Below are 21,452 nucleotides of genomic sequence, written 5' to 3' on the forward strand. Positions count from 1 at the left end.
AATACCCAAGCATTCCCTTACTAAGATCCCCAAAATCCAGAAAAAAAAATTAGTTTATTGCTGTGACAAGAGACTGCACTGGAACAGGTTATCAAAGGATGTGGTTCACCATTCCTCAGAGTCTTTAAATCAAGACTGGATATCTCACTAAAAGATCTGACTCTCAATCAATCACAAGTTGCTGGGACTGATCCAAGAACTGCTGCATGAAATTCTGTGGCCTGTTAGGTAACAGATGGGACAACATAATCAAAATGGTCCCTTGTGGCCTTAAAAATCTATGAAATTCTGCCTTGTGGATCATAGCAAGAAACAGCAACTGGTTTTGGGCCTGGGTGGGAGAAAGATAAAAACTACCACTGAATTGACTTAGAAGAATATTGATCAGTAAATAACTGGTCAGATTTCTTTCTAATACTGTCATGGTAATTGTGTCTCATGTAGCTGTGATTAAGAGAATTATCATTATTACCCTTCTGTCCAAATTGATTTCTCCACACAAAAACACACAATTGTATTTATCAGTCAATTAACTAACATTTTCCAATAAAAGATATTTAACATTAATTAAATTTAGATCAGCAAGCCTGCTTGTTTGAAATCTTGTTCTCACAAACACCCATTGGTTTTAAAACATTTTTCTATTCCCAAACCATATGCAGCCTGTTTGGCTCCACACCACTCTTGCTGCATTACATCTTATAAGATATTTTTTTGTTTTTGTTGTACCGGGCAGCCTGAGAGATGCTAACCTTATTTTAACTGGGACTTCTGAGGAGACGAGGTACACAAAAGCCAAACAAACATTTCAGCAAGAAATTATAACTGAAACAGAACATTTATTAGCAGGTACAAATCAAACAAAGACCATGAAAAAGGTATTATACATACTGCTGAATAAGTTAATAGCAATAACAATGTTCCTTCAAATAGTTGTGAAGGAATATTTTTAAGTACTTAGGTTTGGAGAGCAATTATAAATGGTTTCAGAGATTAATTCAATCCCCTGAGACAGCCTAAGCATATACAGGCTTCCCCAATTTCCTCTTAACTCTTGGGACCATAAAAAAAAATAATAAAAAAAAAATTTTCAAGCAAGAGGCAAGTAAATCCTGTGCATCATACGAAATAGTTAATTAACCTGCAAACATAGTCAACCATTTGAACCTTTTCATACAAGTTACACTTAAGTATAGGAACATCACATAAAATAAAGAAATGAAAGTTAGAAACACCACATGAAGGAACAAAACAGAAGAATACACTCCGTTTATTCAATAAACATTGTAGCCATCATATTTTACTGAAGTCAATGCACACACACACATTATTTTCTAGTATGTGTGCTTAGGTAGCAATTCCAGCAGAAAGACCAATTTAAATGTCATGGTTGACCAGACCAAATTATGGTAAAGAAAACCACAGATGCTGTGGTATTAAGCTTCCTATAAGTTAATAAAGAAACCTAATGTAATATAATAGCTATAGTTTACCATATTAAACTCTCAGACATATAATAGTTTTAAACTGAAAAGAGAATTGATTCTGTTTACAGAAAAATTAATTTGAGCCAAAACATTTCACATTCCTAAAAGACATAATCATACGGCATAAAGTTGGTATCTTAAAAACAGCCCTGTTAGAAAAGGGTTAGAAATTTAGACATTATTTTTATACCGTGTGCCTAGTGCTTGACAAATAAATAACTTGTTATGGTTATCTGGTCAAATTAACCAACATGCAGTTAGGCATGATTTACCCCTCCCCTTCAACATTCTTGGATTTATATAAATACCAAAATCAAACTAGAGTTTAGAACTGCAGTGAGAAAAGGAGGGCCAAGTTAGCCCTCAGTATGTCTTCTTTAATGTAACTAATGGTATGTAACTGGGCCAGCCACTGCAATTAGACACTTGTGGCTGGCCCATGCATGTTTACCTACAATATAGACATTTGAGCTCACGCTGGAACCTGGGCTCTAGGACTGAGAAGTGGGAGGATCCCAGATTTCAGGCTGCAGCCTGAGCCCAAACGTCTACACCACAATTAAATAGCCCCTTATCCTGGGCCAGCTGGCATGGGCCAGCCTTGGATGTCTAACTGCAGTGGAGACATGCCCCAACTAAACGGCTAGCCCTTTGTAAAACATGGCTCTTTGGGTCTGTCATGTCTATATGACTGAACCGTTCTAACTTTAAAAAAAAATTAAAATGGGGGGGGATCAGTTATCATTTATTTTATTTTGCTTTAGAAAAATGGTCTGAATTAATCTGTAATCAGACAAATATAGAGATAATAAAAAATCCAAGTTTTGAACTCTGCATGCCTCCTTTCACTTACAATAGTTTTATACTGCTGTAACTCCATTAACTTCAAACTGACAAAAGTCTTCAAGTTACACCCACTTTAAGGCTACCACCAGGGCATAAAGGGGGCTTAGTGCAAATGAGAATCAGGCCCGAAGTCTGTAATCTTCCAAGAGCATTCCCCAAATTTACATTTCAAGAAAATTAAACATAATTTATATTCCAAAACAAAAAAAAAATGTTAAAATAGAGTTAAGGCAGAAAGCACATTTCAGTGATTTAAGAATAAAAATGTTACACCATGAAGGAACAAAACAGAATGAAGCTAAGCAGGGTAAAAGGGTGTAACAAAAGCAAGAGAAGTGGAGTCATTTACATTATTTAAAAGTTTTTAACTAGAAAGTTGTTTTTCCAATGTAAATCAATTAAAGATAGTACATGCTCAACATTGTGAAATGCTATGCTCGTAATTTAAAGGAAGAAAAGTAACACAGACAGTTTTCATCATGGGAGAAGGTGTTGGGAAATTTTCAAGCTCTGCATTAGGACTGGGAACCTAAAGCAACTCAGAAAGGCAAATCCACCAATAAAATTAAGTTACTCACTTCTAACTTTCTCCTCTTTCTTCTTCCAAAGGGGGTAGGTCTCATCTTCTTTCTCCTGCCAACTTCTGTCTGAATTTACCACCTTTATTTCATTGCATCATTTCTCCTCTCCCATCAGTACTACATGTCTCTCCCATTTGAAGGGCCAGAACCTCTTGTGGTTTAAATCAGCATAGCTCCATTCAATGGAGCTAGGACAATTTTTACTACCTGAGACTCTGGCTCTTCGTTTGAGTGCTACTGGGGTGGGAGGGAGACAAAGAAGAGGGGTCTTCTACTTCCCCACCAATTTTTTTCCCTCTTGGGAATTTGAACTGTGTAAATTAACAAGCACAATTCAAAGCAAGGATAATGCAATACTATGTCCATTTATTTGGACAAATGTAGTTTCATTTTGAAAATTCATTACAGCACACGCAATTGTTCAGGAAGGTATCTGCTAAAAGTAATTAAGGTTTGGTAAGATGAGAGTGCACTCACCATTTTATGCACGTGTGTGCTATATTGTGTAATTGCTACAGCATACTGTAGTATTTTTACGGGGTGACTAGTGAAGTGTGTGCTAGTGAGGTTCTACTCTACTTACGCCTCATGTTATAGCAATCTTTGCACTGCAGCAGGTGAACAAAGGTCATTGTTCTACTAGAGCAGGAGGTCTCTTGTAATAAATAATACTTAAGAGTGACTTTAATGTACAGATTTCAAAGTTAGATGAAAAGTTGAGTAAGCATTATCACCTCCATTTTATAGGGCTTGTCTACAGGGGGAGTTGTGGTGCAGCAAGTTAGGTGTGAATTTACAGCGCACTACCTACTCCACAGTAACTCCATGTGTGGACACGCTTACCGTGCACTAAAAGTGCCATTGGTGGTTTATCTTAGTCCACTTTACAGTGTATGAAGCTATAATGCACAAAGGTACTTTTACTAGCTTGCTGTGCTGTGTAACTTCCTGTGTAAACAACGCATAGATGTAGAAACTGAGGTACAGAGGTTAAGTGACTTAATCAAATCGTACAGTGAGTCTGTGACAGAGCTGGGAAAGATTTTTGTTCTACTCAACTGCCAGTCCTCTGTCCTATCCACTAGGCCACAAACACCCTCTCTTAAGCAATGGAAAGTACTTTCTTTGACCAGTGAGGACGAGCTTCCAGCTACTGATGACTTCTCAAGCGATGGACTGGGCTGGATGTACTGTGAGAGCTAAAATTCCCTTGCATTACCAGCCTACAGTTGTACCCTTCTCTTCCATTTGCCTTTGCTCGTTGTCTCTTTATCACTGCATCCCTTCTAGTTTTTAGATCCTCTCTCCCAACAAACACAAAGAGCTCCCTTCATCAGCGGGGGGGCACCTATGCTCATAGCATTTTCCAGTATGAAATCAACTACAACTCTTTTCTGCTTTACTCAGCAGTAGTGTCAGAGCAATTTAAAAATGAACGGAGGTACGGGTAGAAGCATGATAACATGCCAAATTAAAACCCCAAGTTACAAGTTTTAAGGTTGTTTAAATATAAAAGATCTCCAAGGATATGATGGCAAAAATGCTCTTGCAACATTTAGCCAAATCCACCTACTGTGTCTTTTAGGTTTAGTAACAAACAGGTTGGAGTAAATTTCTTTTGAAATGTCTGTGTCCTCTCACAAACAGCTCAGGGTTGTAATCCCGGCCATATAAGTCTAGAGCTCCAAACTGGCTGCGGCTGCGCTGGGTGGAGTAGAGTGGGCAACCCATTGCAACCACCAAAAAAATAAGCTTTCTTAAAGTTTCTTACCTGATATGTGTTGCAGGAAGAGACTCATACTGGCGAGAAAGAAAGAGCTCTCTGTGTTTCAACTGATGTTTCTGTTTATCAGTCAAATCGGCCTCATTCGTAGTTTCAGACTCTTCTTCAACTTCTTCTGCACAAGGATAGAAGACAGGATGAAATTAGCTTTGCTATGTAATACAGTTGTGGACATTCACTTTTTTTTAAAACCCTCTAGGCAACCTGCCTGGATAGTCTAAAGAAAGTTCTTCATCAATTGTTGTAAAACAGGTTGCATTTTATGCATTCTAATAACTAGGGATGAAAGCTTTTAAATATTGTATGTCAGGGGTTCTCAAACTGGGGGTTGGGACCCCTCAGGGGGGTCACGAGGTTATTACATGGGGGGGTCGCGAGCTGTCAACCTCCACCCCAAACCCCATTTTGCCTCCAGCATTTATAATAGTGTTAAATATATTAAAAAGGGTTTTTAATATACGGGGGGGTGGGTCGCACTCAGAGGCTTGATGTGTGAAAGGGGTCACCAGTAAAAAAGTTTGAGAGCGACTGTTATATGTGTTATTTAATTCCTTTAAAAAAGATGTTTTCTGTTCCTTTATTTGTCCTGAGGAGTTGTTCAGATGGCCACAAGAGCAACACTATCACTCCTCTTTCACCTCCCTTCCCCTTCTTTTCCTCTTTGTGCACACTGCTGCCCACTGTCGCTACTGTTCAGCTTCAGCTCTGCTGCTACTGGTAAAACCATAGCAGGGCCTGGGGAGGAGCATGCAGTCAACAAAATAGCAAAACTGCCTATAAACAAAGTACGGTCAAATGCACAATGTAAACAAACTGCACAGAGAAAAAATTTAAAACCCCTAATTGAATTCAGCTATAATAATCTAACACTATTTTCAGGTGACACTGTGTTTTAAAAGTTGACAGTAGCCCTCTAATACAGGGGTTGGCAATCTTCAGCACACGGCCCATTCAGGGTAATCCGCTGGCGGGCCGCGAGACATTTTTCTGATGTTGACCATCCGCAGGCACAGCCCCCCGCAGCTCCCAGTGGCCACGGTTCGCCGTTCCCGGCCAATGGGAGCTGCAGGACGTGCTGGCCGCCGCTTCCCACAGCTCCCATTGTCCAGGAACAGCGAACCGCAGCCACTGGGAGCTGCGGGGGGCCGTGCCTGTGGACTGTCAACTTAAACAAAATGTCTCGCAGCCCGCCAGTGGATTACCCTGATGGGCCACATGCCAAAGGTTGCCGACCCCTGCTCTAATAGAACAGAAGAAAAAAGGGCATAATTTTAAATATCAAAATAATTAGTTTTATTAAAACAATAATAAGTACTGATATAACACTAACTAAAAGGGCACACATCTTATAAAAGTTTTTAATCTTTTAATCTTTAAAAGCAGAGGCCTTTATGAAGAATTTTGTCAGTTTGCTCCATATTTTGAACCGATACAAATCTAAAATACTTTGGAACCAGCTTGACACATGGTAAATCCCACTGGGGGGAGTGGGAGTAGGTATTGCAGGATGGTTGTGGGATTAAAAATAGTACAAAGCAGCGCTCTAATCCTAAATTACTGCTATAAAACTTGCCTGGGAATACTCATCAACACTGCCTCTGTATTGGCAGGGTTCCCCAGGTGTTCACTATAGTTAATTAAAGGAAATACTGAGGCCATCTTATCTATTCTTCTAAGGAGCACAGATATTTTACAAACAACCCATGTAGTACTAATGCTAAACACTTAAACCTGCGTGTTCTTTCACTGTAGAATCATGACCCTCTCCAAATTCAAGATTACTATCCTACTACATCTGCTCCTCATCCCCTTCTGGCTCCCTAATGGCTCTTCTCATAATGTCAGGGGAGAATACTCCCTGAAGTGACTCTAGCTCCGTTGAATCCCAGTCCCCCCACCTACCCACCTGTCTGCTCTATTGGATGGGCTGCATATGCAGGGAAGTGAGAGAAAACAGATCACTCCCTATAGCCACCCCCCCCCCCCCCCACAGAGACCCTTTTTGGTGAGGTTACAGAGGTAAATCACCCACCCCTACTTACAAATGACAAAAATTAAGCAATTAAAAGCAAATTTCTCCCAAAGAACCTGAACCTGCAGGTGTCTCAGTTCTGACACTGGCACTCTAACACACACAATGCCTCATATGCCAATGTTAAGACTACAACCCTTTCACGGGGTCTAGCTAATATAACAGAGCCAAGCTGCCACTGAGCGCACATGGGGTACCTTGATAGCAGCAGGTAGAGCTGATGACACGGTACTACTACTACTATGGTAATTACTTCCTTCATTTAACTTGTGTAGAATCTTACTGTTCAGACAATGTACCAGAGATCAAGTCAGCTTAAAAGTTTACACTTGTAGAGATTTCTACGCTACTGAAAAGAATTAAATAGGAAAGGGAACGAAGGATTGTAAAGATAAAAATGTGTCAGTCAAGAGGGAGAAAAAGCAAAAGTCTACCTATTGTACAGGAGACACTGCACTATTCAAATGATGTTATAAAAGTGTTCGTGTCTGTTACACACTGTTAAATTTCTTACATGGCAATTAAGGGCTCATCATAATACTAACTCCTAACTTGGGCTGCTTCAGATACAAATCTTTATTATGCGTCGTCTTTATGAAGTTAGGAATTAAAGATGAAAAACAACAATGGGAAAAAATGTTAAAGGTTAACCTTTCAAACACACAATGGGTTTGACAACTACAGTGAAGGTGAATCACTGTTAGAAGCTATATTTGTTTCAGCTAACAAATCCTAACAGCAAAATATACAATGAAGTTCAAAACATCAGTCTTTTCCTCTTCAAATATAAAAATGTCAACCTTTCTATTTGTTTATTTATTTATTTAGAGATCCTTCTGTTTACAAGTCCTAGCTCTTGGCATTCTTTGGGTATTTTTATTTCATCCACAGTCTGAAAAACAGCAGAGAAATTTTAATTCTCTGTTTAAGTTTACCAGCCAGTCTGAATGCATAATTTAAGGAATTTATGCAGGGACTAAAAGCTCTTACAAAGTCCAGTACCATTATACCCATCTTGCCAGCCCCCCCCCCCCCCCCCCAAAAAAAAAAAAAGACTATATATTAGGAAAATGTAGACGCGAGCAAGTAATTATTTCAGTAAAAGCTTTATTGAATCATGGGTCAAAATGATAAAATATATGTAGCAAAACAAAGGCAACACAATCAATCAACAAAATCATGACCAACTAGTAGTTATAAATGCAAAAGAAATGGTACTACAATGTTTTTCTTGAGGTTTTACATGCACAGAAGTAAGGACATTCATAGTTGTGAATCCCACAACAACCACAACTTGGCCATATTGCATAAATATAGCATGCAGCATTTATAAGGTACAGTATATATAGGGTTAATTTCAATGCCTTAGCATACTGTATATTCCCACACAAAAAACTTGCCTAACTTAGAGTTGAGGTTGATTTAGTTTATTTCTCATCAGTTAAGAGAATCTTTATTTACATGCCATAACATCATATTACCCATATTATTGCTTTCTTTGACCTGGATTAGTTGTACAGGATTAAAAGTGTGATTTTATACAAATTTAAACCAGTACACGTTTGCATGTGGACACTCTTATATCAGCAAAGACTAACACAGCTACCACTCTGAAACCTGACTCTTATATCAGTTTTAACTCTGACTTATATCTGTTTATCTTCCACTGGTGAATTTGCAGGCACAAAATAAACTGACAGAAGCAGTTTTAAATTCAATGAGTCTGCACACAAAAAATTGCACCAGTTTTACTACACTAATTTAAGATAAACCAGTATAACTTGTGTGTGTAGACATGTCCAGACTCCTCTTTCCCACAACTCCCTTGCACTTGAAACATATAATTAACTACAAAAGCACACAACCCAATTCCTCTAAATCACATTCAAATGTAAAACCTCAACTACACAAATATAAATCCAACTATAGGTGTGTGTATACTGATCAAGTCTATAGAGTTATTTGTCCATGAAGAAGTGTGAGGCTGGAGTAAAGGTTGTGCATTTGAGTAATTCAGTTTTCAATTTAGCTTTAAAGTTAAACTATAATTTTGTATTGTAGGTTGTACCTGGCTTTCTCAGAAGGTTCACCCCCTTCAACAACAGTTTGCACTGAAGGAGAAGGCTGATGAGGGCTCCCTGCTGTTCCAACTGCAACTCATACTGTCAGAATATGGTGGCCTTTGTTAACAAGTTGGAAAGCACTATGCAGTAATTATAGTCTGTTACTTATATTATTCTGTATTCTATGTTTTGAGCCGTTCTCGTTCCCTTTTTATGCTTAAAAAGCTACTTACTTTTAGCATTAATAAAGGAACAGACTGAGGGCTAGTCTTTATACAGAAATTGCACCCATTTAACTTAAAATAGTTTAAAAATCAATTTTGTTAAACCAGTATAAATCCCTTAGTGGATACATATTGGTTTAAATATGGCTTATCACAGTATGCCTTGCATCAGGCTTGTATCCGTTTTAGAAAGCAAGGTTTAAACCAATAAAACAGCATCTACACACAAAGTTGCATCAGTTTAAATCGGCTGAGTTAAACATGGGCAACTTCATGTTTAGACCAGCCCAAAGGAATAAACTTTACATTCAATAATTGTTACTAAATCCTCTCCTTTCTCATATACTTCTTTATTCTAAACTATGCCTTAATACTTAAAAACAACGTGCTTTGTGTGTGACCAACATGACACAGAACCTACAGCTAAAAGAATATGAAAATACTATGACTAAGTAATAACGAGTTAACTGAAAAGATCAAAGAAAAGACAACTGTGCATGGGTTTCTTTTCAGTTTAGCAATGGCAGCACCAATGACAACAAGTTTGCGTTTGCAGCTAGGTTGCTAAAGATAAATAACTACACTGTATTGCTTTGTTTACGGTCAAAACAAATACAAAGAAGGAAATTTTAAATATAAATATATGAGCAATATTGTCCACGCTGCAGATAAAAAGCTCTCTCAAGTGGACAGCTGGTCAATTTGCCTAGAGTATATGAAGATTGTTGCCAGGTGCTGTATTGAACTGAAATGGTTGTAATATTTAACCCTTTGCAGTATAATTAAGTTGCTTAACCAACTCTGGGATAGATTATTCAAAATCATTGAGAAAACTCACATTGGTGAGCATTTACTCACATGAGTAAGGGCTCCACAACCTAGCCCTCTCTGCTTATGCCAGTTTAGGTCACATGTATCATATAGTTTGTTCAGACTGACTAAAAATGTTCTAACACAACACATCATTGTGTGGGTTACATACATACATACTACACCTCTACTCCGATATAACGCGACCCGATATAACACGAATTTGGATATAACGCAGTTTCACCTGTAACACGGTAAGATTTTTTGGCTCCTGAGGACAGCGTTATATCGGGGTAGGGGTGTACTATCAGGTAGCACTGAAAATCTAAAGTAAAATTCATTTGTACTATAGAACTGTTTTAGATATTACAGACTTAAATATGCCTTTCACAAATTTTCACCAGAGTTCTTACAACATTACAGTTATTTTTGTTTAAATGAGGATTTACTCCCTCATATCTTAGGCCTTGTCTACACTACGAGAGTAGTTCGATTTTACTTAAATCGAATTTTTGGAATCGATATTGCAAAGTCGAACGTGTGTGTCCACACTAAGGACAGTAATTCGACTTTGTGAGTCCACACTAACGGGGAAAGCGTCGACATTGGAAGTGGTGCACTGTGGTCAGCTATCCCACAGTTCCCGGAGTCCCCGCTGCCCATTGGAATTCTGGGTGGAGCCGCAAATGCCTTCTGGGTAAAAAAAAGGTGTCCAGGGTGCTTTTGGGTAACTGTCGTCATCCGTCCATCACTCCCGCCCTCCCTCCCTGAAAGCGCCGGCGGGAAATCAGTTCGCGCACTTTTCTAGTCAGTGACAGCGCGGACGCCACAGCACTGCAAGCATGGAGCCTGCTGCAACCATCACTGCAGTTGTGGCCGCTCTCAACGCCTCGCAACTTATCATACACCTTTCCCTGAGGCAGATGCAGAAAAGTCAGGCGAGGAGGCTACGTCAACGCGGTGATGGCCTGAAGTCTGAGAGTAGCACAGACCTCTCAGAAAGCAGGGGACCCAGCGCCGAGAACATCACGGTGGCAATGGGTCATGTTGATGCCGTGGAACGGCGATTCTGGGCACGGGAAACAAGCACTGAGTGGTGGGACCGCATAGTGCTGCAGGTCTGGGATGAATCCCAGTGGCTGCGAAACTTTCGCATGCGGAAGGGAACTTTCCTGGAACTTTGTGAGTTGCTGTCCCCTGCCCTGAAGCGCAATGACACCCGGATGCGAGCAGCCCTGACTGTCCAGAAGCGAGTGGCCATAGCCCTGTGGAAGCTTGCAACGCCAGACAGCTACCGGTCAGTCGCGAACCAGTTTGGGGTGGGCAAATCTACCGTGGGGGTTGTTGTGATGCAAGTAGCCAAGGCAATCGTTGATGTACTGCTGCCAAAGGTAGTGACCCTGGGAAACGTGGAGGCGATCATAGATGGCTTCGCTGCGATGGGATTCCCAAACTGCGGTGGGGCCATAGATGGAACTCACATCCCTATCCTGGCACCGGAACACCAGGCCAGCCAGTACATTAACAGAAAGGGATACTTTTCCATGGTGCTGCAAGCACTGGTGGACCACAGGGGACGTTTTACCAACATCTACGTGGGATGGCCGGGCAAGGTTCATGACGCTCGTGTTTTCAGGAACTCTGGTCTGTTTAGACGGCTGCAGCAAGGTATTTACTTCCCGGACCACAAAATAACTCTTGGGGATGTGGAGATGCCTATAGTCATCCTCGGGGACCCAGCCTACCCGCTAATGCCCTGGCTCATGAAGCCCTATACTGGCGCCCTGGACACTGAAAAAGAACTCTTCAACTACCGGCTGAGCAAGTGCAGAATGGTGGTGGAGTGTGCTTTTGGACGTCTCAAGGGGAGATGGAGAAGCTTACTGACTCGCTGTGATCTCAGCGAAACCAATATCCCCATTGTTATTGCAGCTTGCTGTGTGCTCCACAATCTCTGTGAGAGCAAGGGGGAGACCTTTATGGCGGGGTGGGAGGTTGAGGAAAATAGCCTGGCTGCTGATTACTCACAGCCAGACAGCCGGGCGATTAGAAGAGACCAGCGGGAAGCGCTGTGCATCCGGAAGGCTTTGAAAGCAAAGTTCCTGAGTGAGCAGGGTAACCTGTGACTTTAAAGTTTGTGTATTGAGAAGCTAAACCTGCCCCCGTTTCTTTACCCAGTTAATGTTGACTATCCTATCCAGTTACATACCCCCTTCACCCCACTTCCAACACACGTTTCAAAATAAAAATAGTTCTACTTTGTTAAAGCACACCGTTTTCTTTAATACTGTATTCGCGGGAATTTTTTAAAACTGGGACGCAGACTGTGGTGCGGAGCGGGTGTACTGTAGTGGCGCGAATGCAGCTTCTAAACTCAAGGATTGACAGGCTCCGCTGCGGTGGGATGGTTGTTTCAACGGAGCCTGTCACCCCTCCTGATAGGGACTGTGTGTATGGGGGGGTCTATGTGACTTTGTGGCAGGGGGAGGACAGTTACAGATCCCCTGCTGTGTGGCTCTGTGATCCTGCCTAAGGACCGCCGCTTAAGATCTGTAACTGCCCTCCCCTGCCACAAAGTCACAGAGCAACCCACCCCCCACCACATAACATGAAAACAACCTCCCAGACTAACCAGGGTAACTAGTCACTGCATCACTGCACTATGTATGTGCCCTGCTGCTGTGCCTGCCCCCGACTATATACCCTGCCAAAGGTGACTGTCCTGTCGAATTACCAACCCCCTATCCCCCCCTCCTGCAAAAGAACATGATGGAAACAGTAGTTAACAGAAACGTATTTTTTATTATCAACCAAACATGGAACTGGGAAAGTGAAACTTGGACGGGGGCTTGTGTCAGGCGGGAAGGAAAGAACTTGTCAAATTTTGGGGAATGAGAGCCTTCTGCTGCTCGAGCTCTCTGCAGGGGTGGAGTGAGAGTTAGCAGGGACTCTGCCGCCTCTCCTTCTGTGCACTTTGGGTGAGGGGAGTATGGGACTTGGTGGCGGGGGAGGGCGGTTAGAGATGGACTGCAGCGGGGCTCTGTCCTCCTGCCTCCGTTCCTGCAGAACATCCACAAGGCGCCGGAGCGTGTCCGTTTGCTCCCTCATTAGTCCAAGCAGGGTTTGAGTCGCCTGCTGGTCTTCCTGACGCCACCTCTCCTCCCGATCCATGTTGGCTTGGTGCATTCGGGTCAAGTTCTCCCGCCACTGGGTCTGCTGTGCTGCCTGGGCTCTGGAGCAGGCTATAAGCTCCGAGAACATGTCCTCCCGTGTCCTCTTCTTCTTATGCCTAATCCGCGCTAGCCTCTGGGAGTGTGATGACAGGCTAGGTTGTGAGACAGTCGCAGATGGGGCTGTGGGAATGGGAAAAAGGGAGTGAATTCCTCAGAAAGATAAATGTAGTTGTGAACAAAGAACATAGTCTTTCTCTGTGAACAAGACCATGCACAGCACCTATCACATGCGCACTCAGCACAAGGTCGAATTCTCGGCCTTCGCATTCAGTGCCTGGGGTCTTCTACAGCACATTTGAGAAGCCTCTCAGGAGAACGGAATTTCTGTTGCAGGCAGACATGGTAAGCCGTAGACTTGTGGCAGCTTAAAACTTTAATATTAGCAATGGCCTCATTTCACATTGAAATCAATGTCGGTCCCTGCTGCCAGCAATTCGGCAAGCAGGAAGTCTGCTCCTGTCCCACACCCTCGCGGCTGTCCCCGGGAACGATCCCTTTCGGCTGCCCCTCTCCCGCCTCCACCGCGTGGCTGCAAACCAGCGGTTACAGTTCTGTAAAGGAACGGCAAAGCAGTCCCAACACTAACATTCCCCTACCTCATTCAAAGCAGGTCATCATGAGCGACATCACCCTCATGAGGATCTCTGACAGCGAGAAAGAGCGAATGCTCCGGGAAAGCCTCCAAAGACCAGGGCCGTATGCCGCCATGCTGTGCAGAGCAATGATTCCAGAGTACTTGATAGTCTCGTGGCGTGGCAACGTGTCCTACTACGGAGGACCCAATAAGGCCGCTCTCCCCAAGAACCTAATGCAGCGGATTTCCAATTACCTCCAGGAGAGCTTCCTCGAGATGTCACAGGAGGATTTCGGCTCCATCCCCGGACATATAGACCGCATTTTACTGTAGCTGCTGTAGCAGTGACTAACCAGTAGAGCGGCTTGGGCAGGACAATCATGCAAAACCGGACATTGCTAGATTTTTTTTCAATAGTTGCACTGCCCATGACTGAACCGTTAAGCTAATCAAACTAATCATGAGAAACCCATTTTTTAAATTGTTAATATTCCTGTTCTGTTACAAATAAATGTTTAGATTTTTACAACACTTACTGGCTGATCCTTCCCCAGATTCTGTGTCCGGGGTAACGGCTGGGGACGGTTGGTAGGGGATCTCTGTAAGGGTGATGAAGAGATCCTGGCTGTCGGGGAAATCAGCGTTGTGAGCGCTGTCGACTGCCTCGTCCTCCTCATCTCCTTCCTCATCTTCCCCGTCCGCTAACATGTCCGAGGATCCAGCCGTGGACACTATCCCATCCTCAGAGTCCACGGTCACTGGTGGGGTAGTGGTGGCGGCCGCACCGAGGATGGAATGCAGTGCCTCGTAGAAACGGGATGTCTGGGGATGGGATCCGGAGCGTCCGTTTGCCTCTTTGGTCTTCTGGTAGCCTTGTCTCAGCTCCTTGATTTTCACGCGGCACTGCGTTACATCCCGGCTGTATCCTCTCTCTGCCATGTCTTTAGAGATCTTCTCGTAGATCTTTGCATTCCGTCTTTTGGATCGCAGCTCGGAAAGCACGGACTCATCGCCCCACACAGCGATGAGATCCAAGACTTCCCGATCAGTCCATGCTGGGGCCCTCTTTCTATTCTGAGATTGCACGGCCATCACTGCTGGAGAGCTCTGCATCGTTGCCAGTGCTGCTGAGCTCGCCACGATGTCCAGACAGGAAATGAGATTCAAACTGGCCAGACAGGAAAAGGAATTCAAATTCAAATTTTCCCGGGGCTTTTCCTGTGTGGCAGTTCAGAGCATCCGAGCTCGTACTGCTGTCCAGAGCGTCAACAGAGTGGTGCACTGTGGGATAGCTCCCGGAGCTATTAGCGTCGATTTCCATCCACACCTAGCCTAATTCGACATGGCCATGTCGAATTTAGCGCTACTCCCCTCGTCGGGGAGGAGTACAGAAGTCGAATTAAAGAGACCTCTATGTCGAACTAAATACCTTCGCGGTGTGGACGGGTGCAGGGTTAATTCGATGTAACGGCGCTAACTTCGACATAAACGCCTAGTGTAGACCAGGCCTTAGCTTTTCTGACTTTAAAGACTCATTGTTTTTAAATAAGCTTCAGAAACTTCAGTAACAGTTACCTTTAATAACCATTAAAAACCAGTAATCCATACTGATTCACAAGTAATATACGGATTTTTTTTTTAAATTATCTGCAAGTGCTTTGTGCTACTAAATGGTGTTAAAGTTACAGTTACAATATCAATTATAATTGACTTTATCTCATGTTTATCATAACACTGTAGCAAAAATATTTGGTAAAAAATTATCCCAGTTTAGAAACTGGGGGGGAGGAAGGGAGAGGGAAGAAAAGGGAGGAGGGGTTTCAAATAAAAATGAATACTACTTCTGGGGGAAAAAATTACCATGATACATTTATTTCCTCTAAAGGAAAAATAATATATTCTGAGTATTCCTGTAAACTAGTTACAGACACAGTGGTACATATATTAGATTCTTCACCATTGGAAACTATTTTTATGGCATTACAAAGTCTGTTGATTGAGTAAATAAAGGTCTCATGGAAATGTGGAAACGATGTTGAGCACACATTAGTGGGTCAAAGGTGGGGAACAAGGAGCTGAACTGATGTGTTGCAACTTTTGATCAGAGATCTCTTTCTATTTCCTCTCCTCCCCTTGTGTTTGTGTGTTATCTATTCAGATTGTAAACTCTCTGGAAGGGAAATGTCTTGTTATACGTCTATAAAGTGCGTAGCATATTTGGAGCAGGTTGTAGGTACCATACATTTTAATTTAAAACAACACTAGTCAAATAGTGTACTGTAGTTATTAAAAAAGCTTAAAAGTCAGGAACTCAGATTTAATGATAAAACAGATGATTGTTAATCAGGAAATTAGAACATCGTTTTTTTAAAAAAATAGGGCTGTCGATTAATCGCGATTAACTCAAAAAAATTAATTGCAATTAATCGCAGTTTTAATCGCACTGTTAAACAATAAAATACCAATGGAAATTTATTAAATATTTTGGATGCTATTCTACATTTTCAAATATATTGATTTCAATTAAAACACAGAGTACAAAGTGGACAATGCTCACATTATATTTATTTTTTATTACAAATATTTGCACTATAAAAATTATAAACAAAAATATTTTTCAATTCACCTCACCCAGCACATGTAGTGAAATTTCTTTATCGTGAAAGTACAACTTACAAATGTAGAGGGGTTTTTTATGTTACATATCTGCATTCAAAAACAAAACAATGTAAGACTTTAGTGCCTACAGTCCACTCAGGCCTACTTCTTGTTCAGCCAATCACTAAAACAAACAAGTTTGTTTACATTTACGGGAGATAATGCTGCCCGCTTCTTATTTACAATGCCACCAGAATGTGAGAACAGGCATTCACATGGCACTTTTGTAGCCGGCATTGCAAGGTGTTTATGTGCCATGTATGTCAAACATTCATATGTCCCTTCATGCTTCAACCACCATTCCAGAGGACATGCTTTCATGCTGATGATGCTCGTTAAAAAATTAACATGTTAGTTAAATTGTGACTCAATTCCCTGAGGGAGAATTGTATATCTTCTGCTCTGTTTTACCCTCATTCTGCCATATATTTCATGTTATAGTAGTCTCAGATGATGACCCAGCACATGTTGTTCGTTTAAAGAACACTTTCACTACAGATTTGACAAAACGCAAAAAAGGTACCAATGGGAGATTTCTAAAGATAGCTACATCACTCAACCCAAGGTTTAAGAATCTGAAGTGACTTCCAAAATCTGAGAGGGACAAGATGTGGAGCATGCTTTCAGAAGTCTTAAAAGAGCAACACTCAGATGCAGAAACTACAGAATCCGAAACACCAAAAAAGAAAACCAACCTTCTGCTGGTGGCATCTGACTCAGATGATGAAAAGGAACATGCGTCTGTCTGCTCAGCTCTGGATTGTTATCGAGCAGAACCCATCATCAGCATGGACACATGTCTTCTGGAATGGTGATTGAAGCATGAAGGGACATATGAATGTTTGGCATATGTGGCACATAAATATCTTGCAACGCTGGCTATAACAGTGCCATGCAAATGCCTGTTCTCACTTTCAGGTTACATTGTAAAGAAGAAGTGGGCAGCATTATCTCCTCAAATGTAAACAAATTTGTTTGTCTGAGAGATTGGCTGAACAAGAAGTAGGACTGAGTAGACTCGAAGGCGCTAAAGTTTTACATCGTTTTATTTTTGAATGCAGTTGTTTTTTGTACATAAATCTACATTTGTAAGTTCAACTTTCATGATAAAGAGACTGCACTACAGTACTTGTATTAGGTGAATTGAAAAATACTATTTCTTTTGGTTTTTACAGTGCAAATATTTGCAATCAAAAATAAATATAAACACTTTGTATTCAGTGTTGTAATTGAAATCAATATATTTGAAAATATAGAAAACATCCAAAAATATTTAAATAACTGGTATTCAATTATTGTTTAAAAGCGTGATTAATCACATGATTAATTGCGATTAATTTTTTTAATCTCTTGACAGCCCTAAAAAAAAAAAAATCTTTATGTTAGATTGTTTGGATTTCACAGTTATGGTCCCAAAAACAATAAAAAATTATGCCCATTTATCCTCTCCTTTCTGATATGAGAATACTGCTAGCTGCCACACAAAATAAATTAAGCGCTTTGTTGATTATTCAAAATACAGCAATACAGTATATTGTTGTAGAGTGATATAACTCGCACCCAACCTCTTGCCACACCAGATACCAGAGGCTTCCATTTTATAGTTGTGAGTGGGTCTGTAACTAGTATGTTCCAGGAAGATACAGAAAAAGTTGCTCTGCAGCTTGTATCTGGACTTCTGTGTCTCTGACCAATTTAGAAAAGGTGAACAGGGCAAAGTGGTGTATCCCACCTCTGGTTGGAAGATGGATGAGAGTAGGGTTCTGTGTGAGATTTTATTATCTGTAATCCATACTTTCAGGCGTCCAGTCTTTAATCAGAGGATTGGTTTAGAGCTCACAGGGTAATATGTAGATATTTCAGTGGGAATCTGTGGCCTTCCAGCTCCGCCTTCTAATCAATAGATAACATAGCTGCTCTATTAGTATCCAGCTATATTTCATTTGATACTTAATGAGGCCCAGATCCTGCAAATATATATACACATGTGCTTTACATGTATGAAGCGGACTAACCATATGCAAAAATTGCACAAGCATTTGCAGGATCGGACCTTAAATTACTATTTGTATTACTATAGTCCTGGACCAGGACACCATTTGTTGGGTAAACCCCAGAAAAAATGATAAAATTCTGAAAATAATGTTTATCCTGCCAGAGATTTAACTACAAGAGATTTTTTACCCAAAGAAAATACACACACATAAAAACTTCTTCGGGAGGTATCACATTGCTCTTCCCCAGCTTTCTTTTTGAACTGAGGCCTTGCATATTTTTCCACTATTGGTAGTCAGGAAATGCTATTTCTAGAGTGAAAACTACTTTTTGTACTGCAAAAAATAATAAACAAAACAAAAAACACCCTGGAAAATACCAGAAAGTGGAACCAGCAAAAAACAAGCATGTGATAACAAATATTTTCCACACAGCTCTACCTAGACATAAAAGCTTGTTAAAGAATAGTCTTTCCTATTGTGATAGGCATCTATCTATAAAAGGCCATTCTAGGGCAGAGAAAATAATACTTTTTTTTTTAATCTCTGTATAGTTTAGGGACAGGATTCATAGTTCCAAACTCTTGAATAATTTACATGTAAAAATTTAAAACTCTGCATACTTAAGAACTGAGAGCACCTAAAATTCAATTTTTCAGTATGATTCCATAGTCTACTAACAGATTCTACATTGGCATTTCCATTCACTGTGCTAATGATTACAACAGAGAAATTTAGGCAAACCTAAGTTGATTTTCCAACCACTCATATCAATAAGCAAGGAAACAGCCTTTCAAAATCTGTTGGCAGAAAGAGAAAAGGACATGTTGTACAAACATTTTTTCCCTCAGAATGGCATATGATCCATTATTTTACTTCCTGAATATGAGTGATTTATCGTCTCTAATGTCAACAAAGCTCCAGTCACTTCAAGTAGAGGCTATTTCCTTGGGGTGGTGTCGAAGGAGATGGGGAGATGTGTCTGTTGAGCACATATAAATGCAAAGCCTGGCTGAAGCTTTCTGGGGGTTGTTTGTTTCTTGAACAAACTCAGGTAAGTCTCAGCAAAGCACCATATCTATGTTTCGAAAATGGCGACCACATAATCCAAATGATGTTATACTTGTTATCAACATTCTAAAGAAGCTTTTATTTTATAAACTGAAAACCGGAAAGGGGAGAGGGAAACGAGTTCACTAAGCCGCAGACTTAGATTAATATAGGGTTGTCAGGTGTCTGGTTTTCGACCGAAACACTCAATCGAAAAGGGACCCTGGAGGCTCCGGTCAGCATTGGTGACCAGGCCGTTAAAAGACAGGTTAGCGGAGCAGCAGGTCCTGGCTGGCTCCCTACCTAGCTCCACATGGCTCCCAGGAAGTGGCTGGCAGGTCCGGCTCCTAGGAGGATGGGCAGTCAGGGAGGCTTCACACACTGCCCCTGCCCATGCTCCACAGTTCCCATTGGCCGGGAAACACAGCCAATGGGAGCTGTGGGGGCAGCGCCTGTGGGTGGGGGCAGCACACTGAGCCCCCTGGCTGCAATCCGCCTAGGAGCTGAAGGGACATGGTGCTGCTTCACGGGAGCTGCATGAGGTCAGCGCTGCCTGGCGCCCACATCCCAAACCCCCTGCCTCAGCTCAGAGTCCTCTCCCAAATTCCAAACCCCTCTGTCCCACCTAGAGCCTCTCCTGCACCCCACCCCCTCACTTTGGCCCCACCCCAGAGCTCGTACCCCCATCCAGAGCCCTCACCCCATTCAACACCCCAACCCCCTGCCCCAGCGTGTAGCCAACTCCCACACTCTGAACTCCTGGGCCCCACGAACAAGCCCAAAACCCCTTCATGCACCCGAAAACCCTCATCCCCGGACCCACACCAGAGCTCGCACTCTCAGCCGGAACCCTCATCCCCTCCCATAACCCAATCCCTGCCCCAGCCCTGAAAAATGAGCAAGGGAACAGCAAGCGACAGAGGGAGGGAGGATCGAGTGAGTGGGGCGGGGTCTCATAGAAATGGTGGTGCGGGGGGTTGGGCCTCGAGGAAGGGCGGGGAAGGGGGTGGGGCAGGGATGTTTGGTTTTCTGCAGTGAGAAAGTTGGCAACCCTTGCTTCACATGTTTTTTGATAAAATCATGAAGCAACTGAGCAATGTTTGGAATTAACACCACAAAACTTTCCTCTTTAGAGTCCTAAATCATAATCACAAAAGTCTACTCTAAGAAACAGAAACCATGCATAGACAGGAAATTTGGGACAAGAAATGCCACAGGTGCCTTGGATATGAGAAACCTCATCAGAAAACTGATAAGGGTTCTTTACATAAATCCTGAAACTGCTGAAGTTTTTAACCCATTCCACTGATAAGGAAAGCAAAGTAGCTACTATGTCTCTTCATCCAGAAGAAGGTAGACTATCATATTAATTCTCCATTAAATTATGTGGTATATGAATGTGCATATGACGACTCTATAATTATTTTATTTCACACAGGAGGCCTGAGTAGTCACCCATCAATCAATTTTCTGTCTACATTAAAGAGTATTTGTACAACTGCAGTTCAAGCCAAAAAATCCAGTCAATATGGTTTGCTTTCATATCTTCCAAGTATTTTCAGGGACATTTTTCATGCTACTATTGTGGCTGTGTGGGATTTAAAAGAGAAGTTTTCCCATTCTTGAGATGTGTTTACAGGATTCATCTCTGGAGTGTATTCTTTCCTTGATGCATGTACATCAATCCTATTAGCATTAGTGAGAGTTATATATGTGTATGTGCACACCCAAAAGAACAGAGTCCAAAAATCATTAAAACCTTTTAAACTATTAATTCAGCTGTCAATACAAAACATCACATTTTCATTATAATAGCTATCCTAATATGACTTTTATACTTCTACACTGATCTACTGTAGGTTTGCTTTTTAAATCAAAATGTGAAACACTGTGGAAAAGAAATCAATTAGTATTTTAGAAGTCTGATGCTACTCTTATGATTTTGTTTTGCACATAATATTTTCTAGTAACATACATATTTCTTTTGTATGAGCTTTTCTAAAATACAGTATTAAGAAAGAGGCTATTTTTTCATGAAAGCATACCAAATTAAAAGCAATAAAATTTCAGAAGCAGTCTCATAAATGGCAAACTCCCAGAGCACATGCAGTCTAATC

At 41.5% G+C, this 21,452-nt stretch overlaps 1 protein-coding gene across 2 annotated transcripts in view; it reads right to left on the reverse strand.

Moving 5' to 3' along the window:
- Window positions 1–21,452, reverse strand: part of MTA3 (metastasis associated 1 family member 3) — a 189,373-nt gene that overhangs the window by 142,373 nt on the left and 25,548 nt on the right. For both annotated transcript variants that reach the window (XM_054023618.1, XM_054023619.1), the window contains exon 4: window positions 4,686–4,812. In XM_054023618.1, coding sequence (XP_053879593.1) covers window positions 4,686–4,812 — 127 coding nt within the window. The remainder of the gene's footprint in view (window positions 1–4,685; window positions 4,813–21,452) is intronic.

The sequence above is a fragment of the Malaclemys terrapin genome, chromosome 3 (genome assembly GCF_027887155.1).
Source record: "Malaclemys terrapin pileata isolate rMalTer1 chromosome 3, rMalTer1.hap1, whole genome shotgun sequence".
NCBI classification, from domain to species: domain Eukaryota; kingdom Metazoa; phylum Chordata; order Testudines; family Emydidae; genus Malaclemys; species Malaclemys terrapin.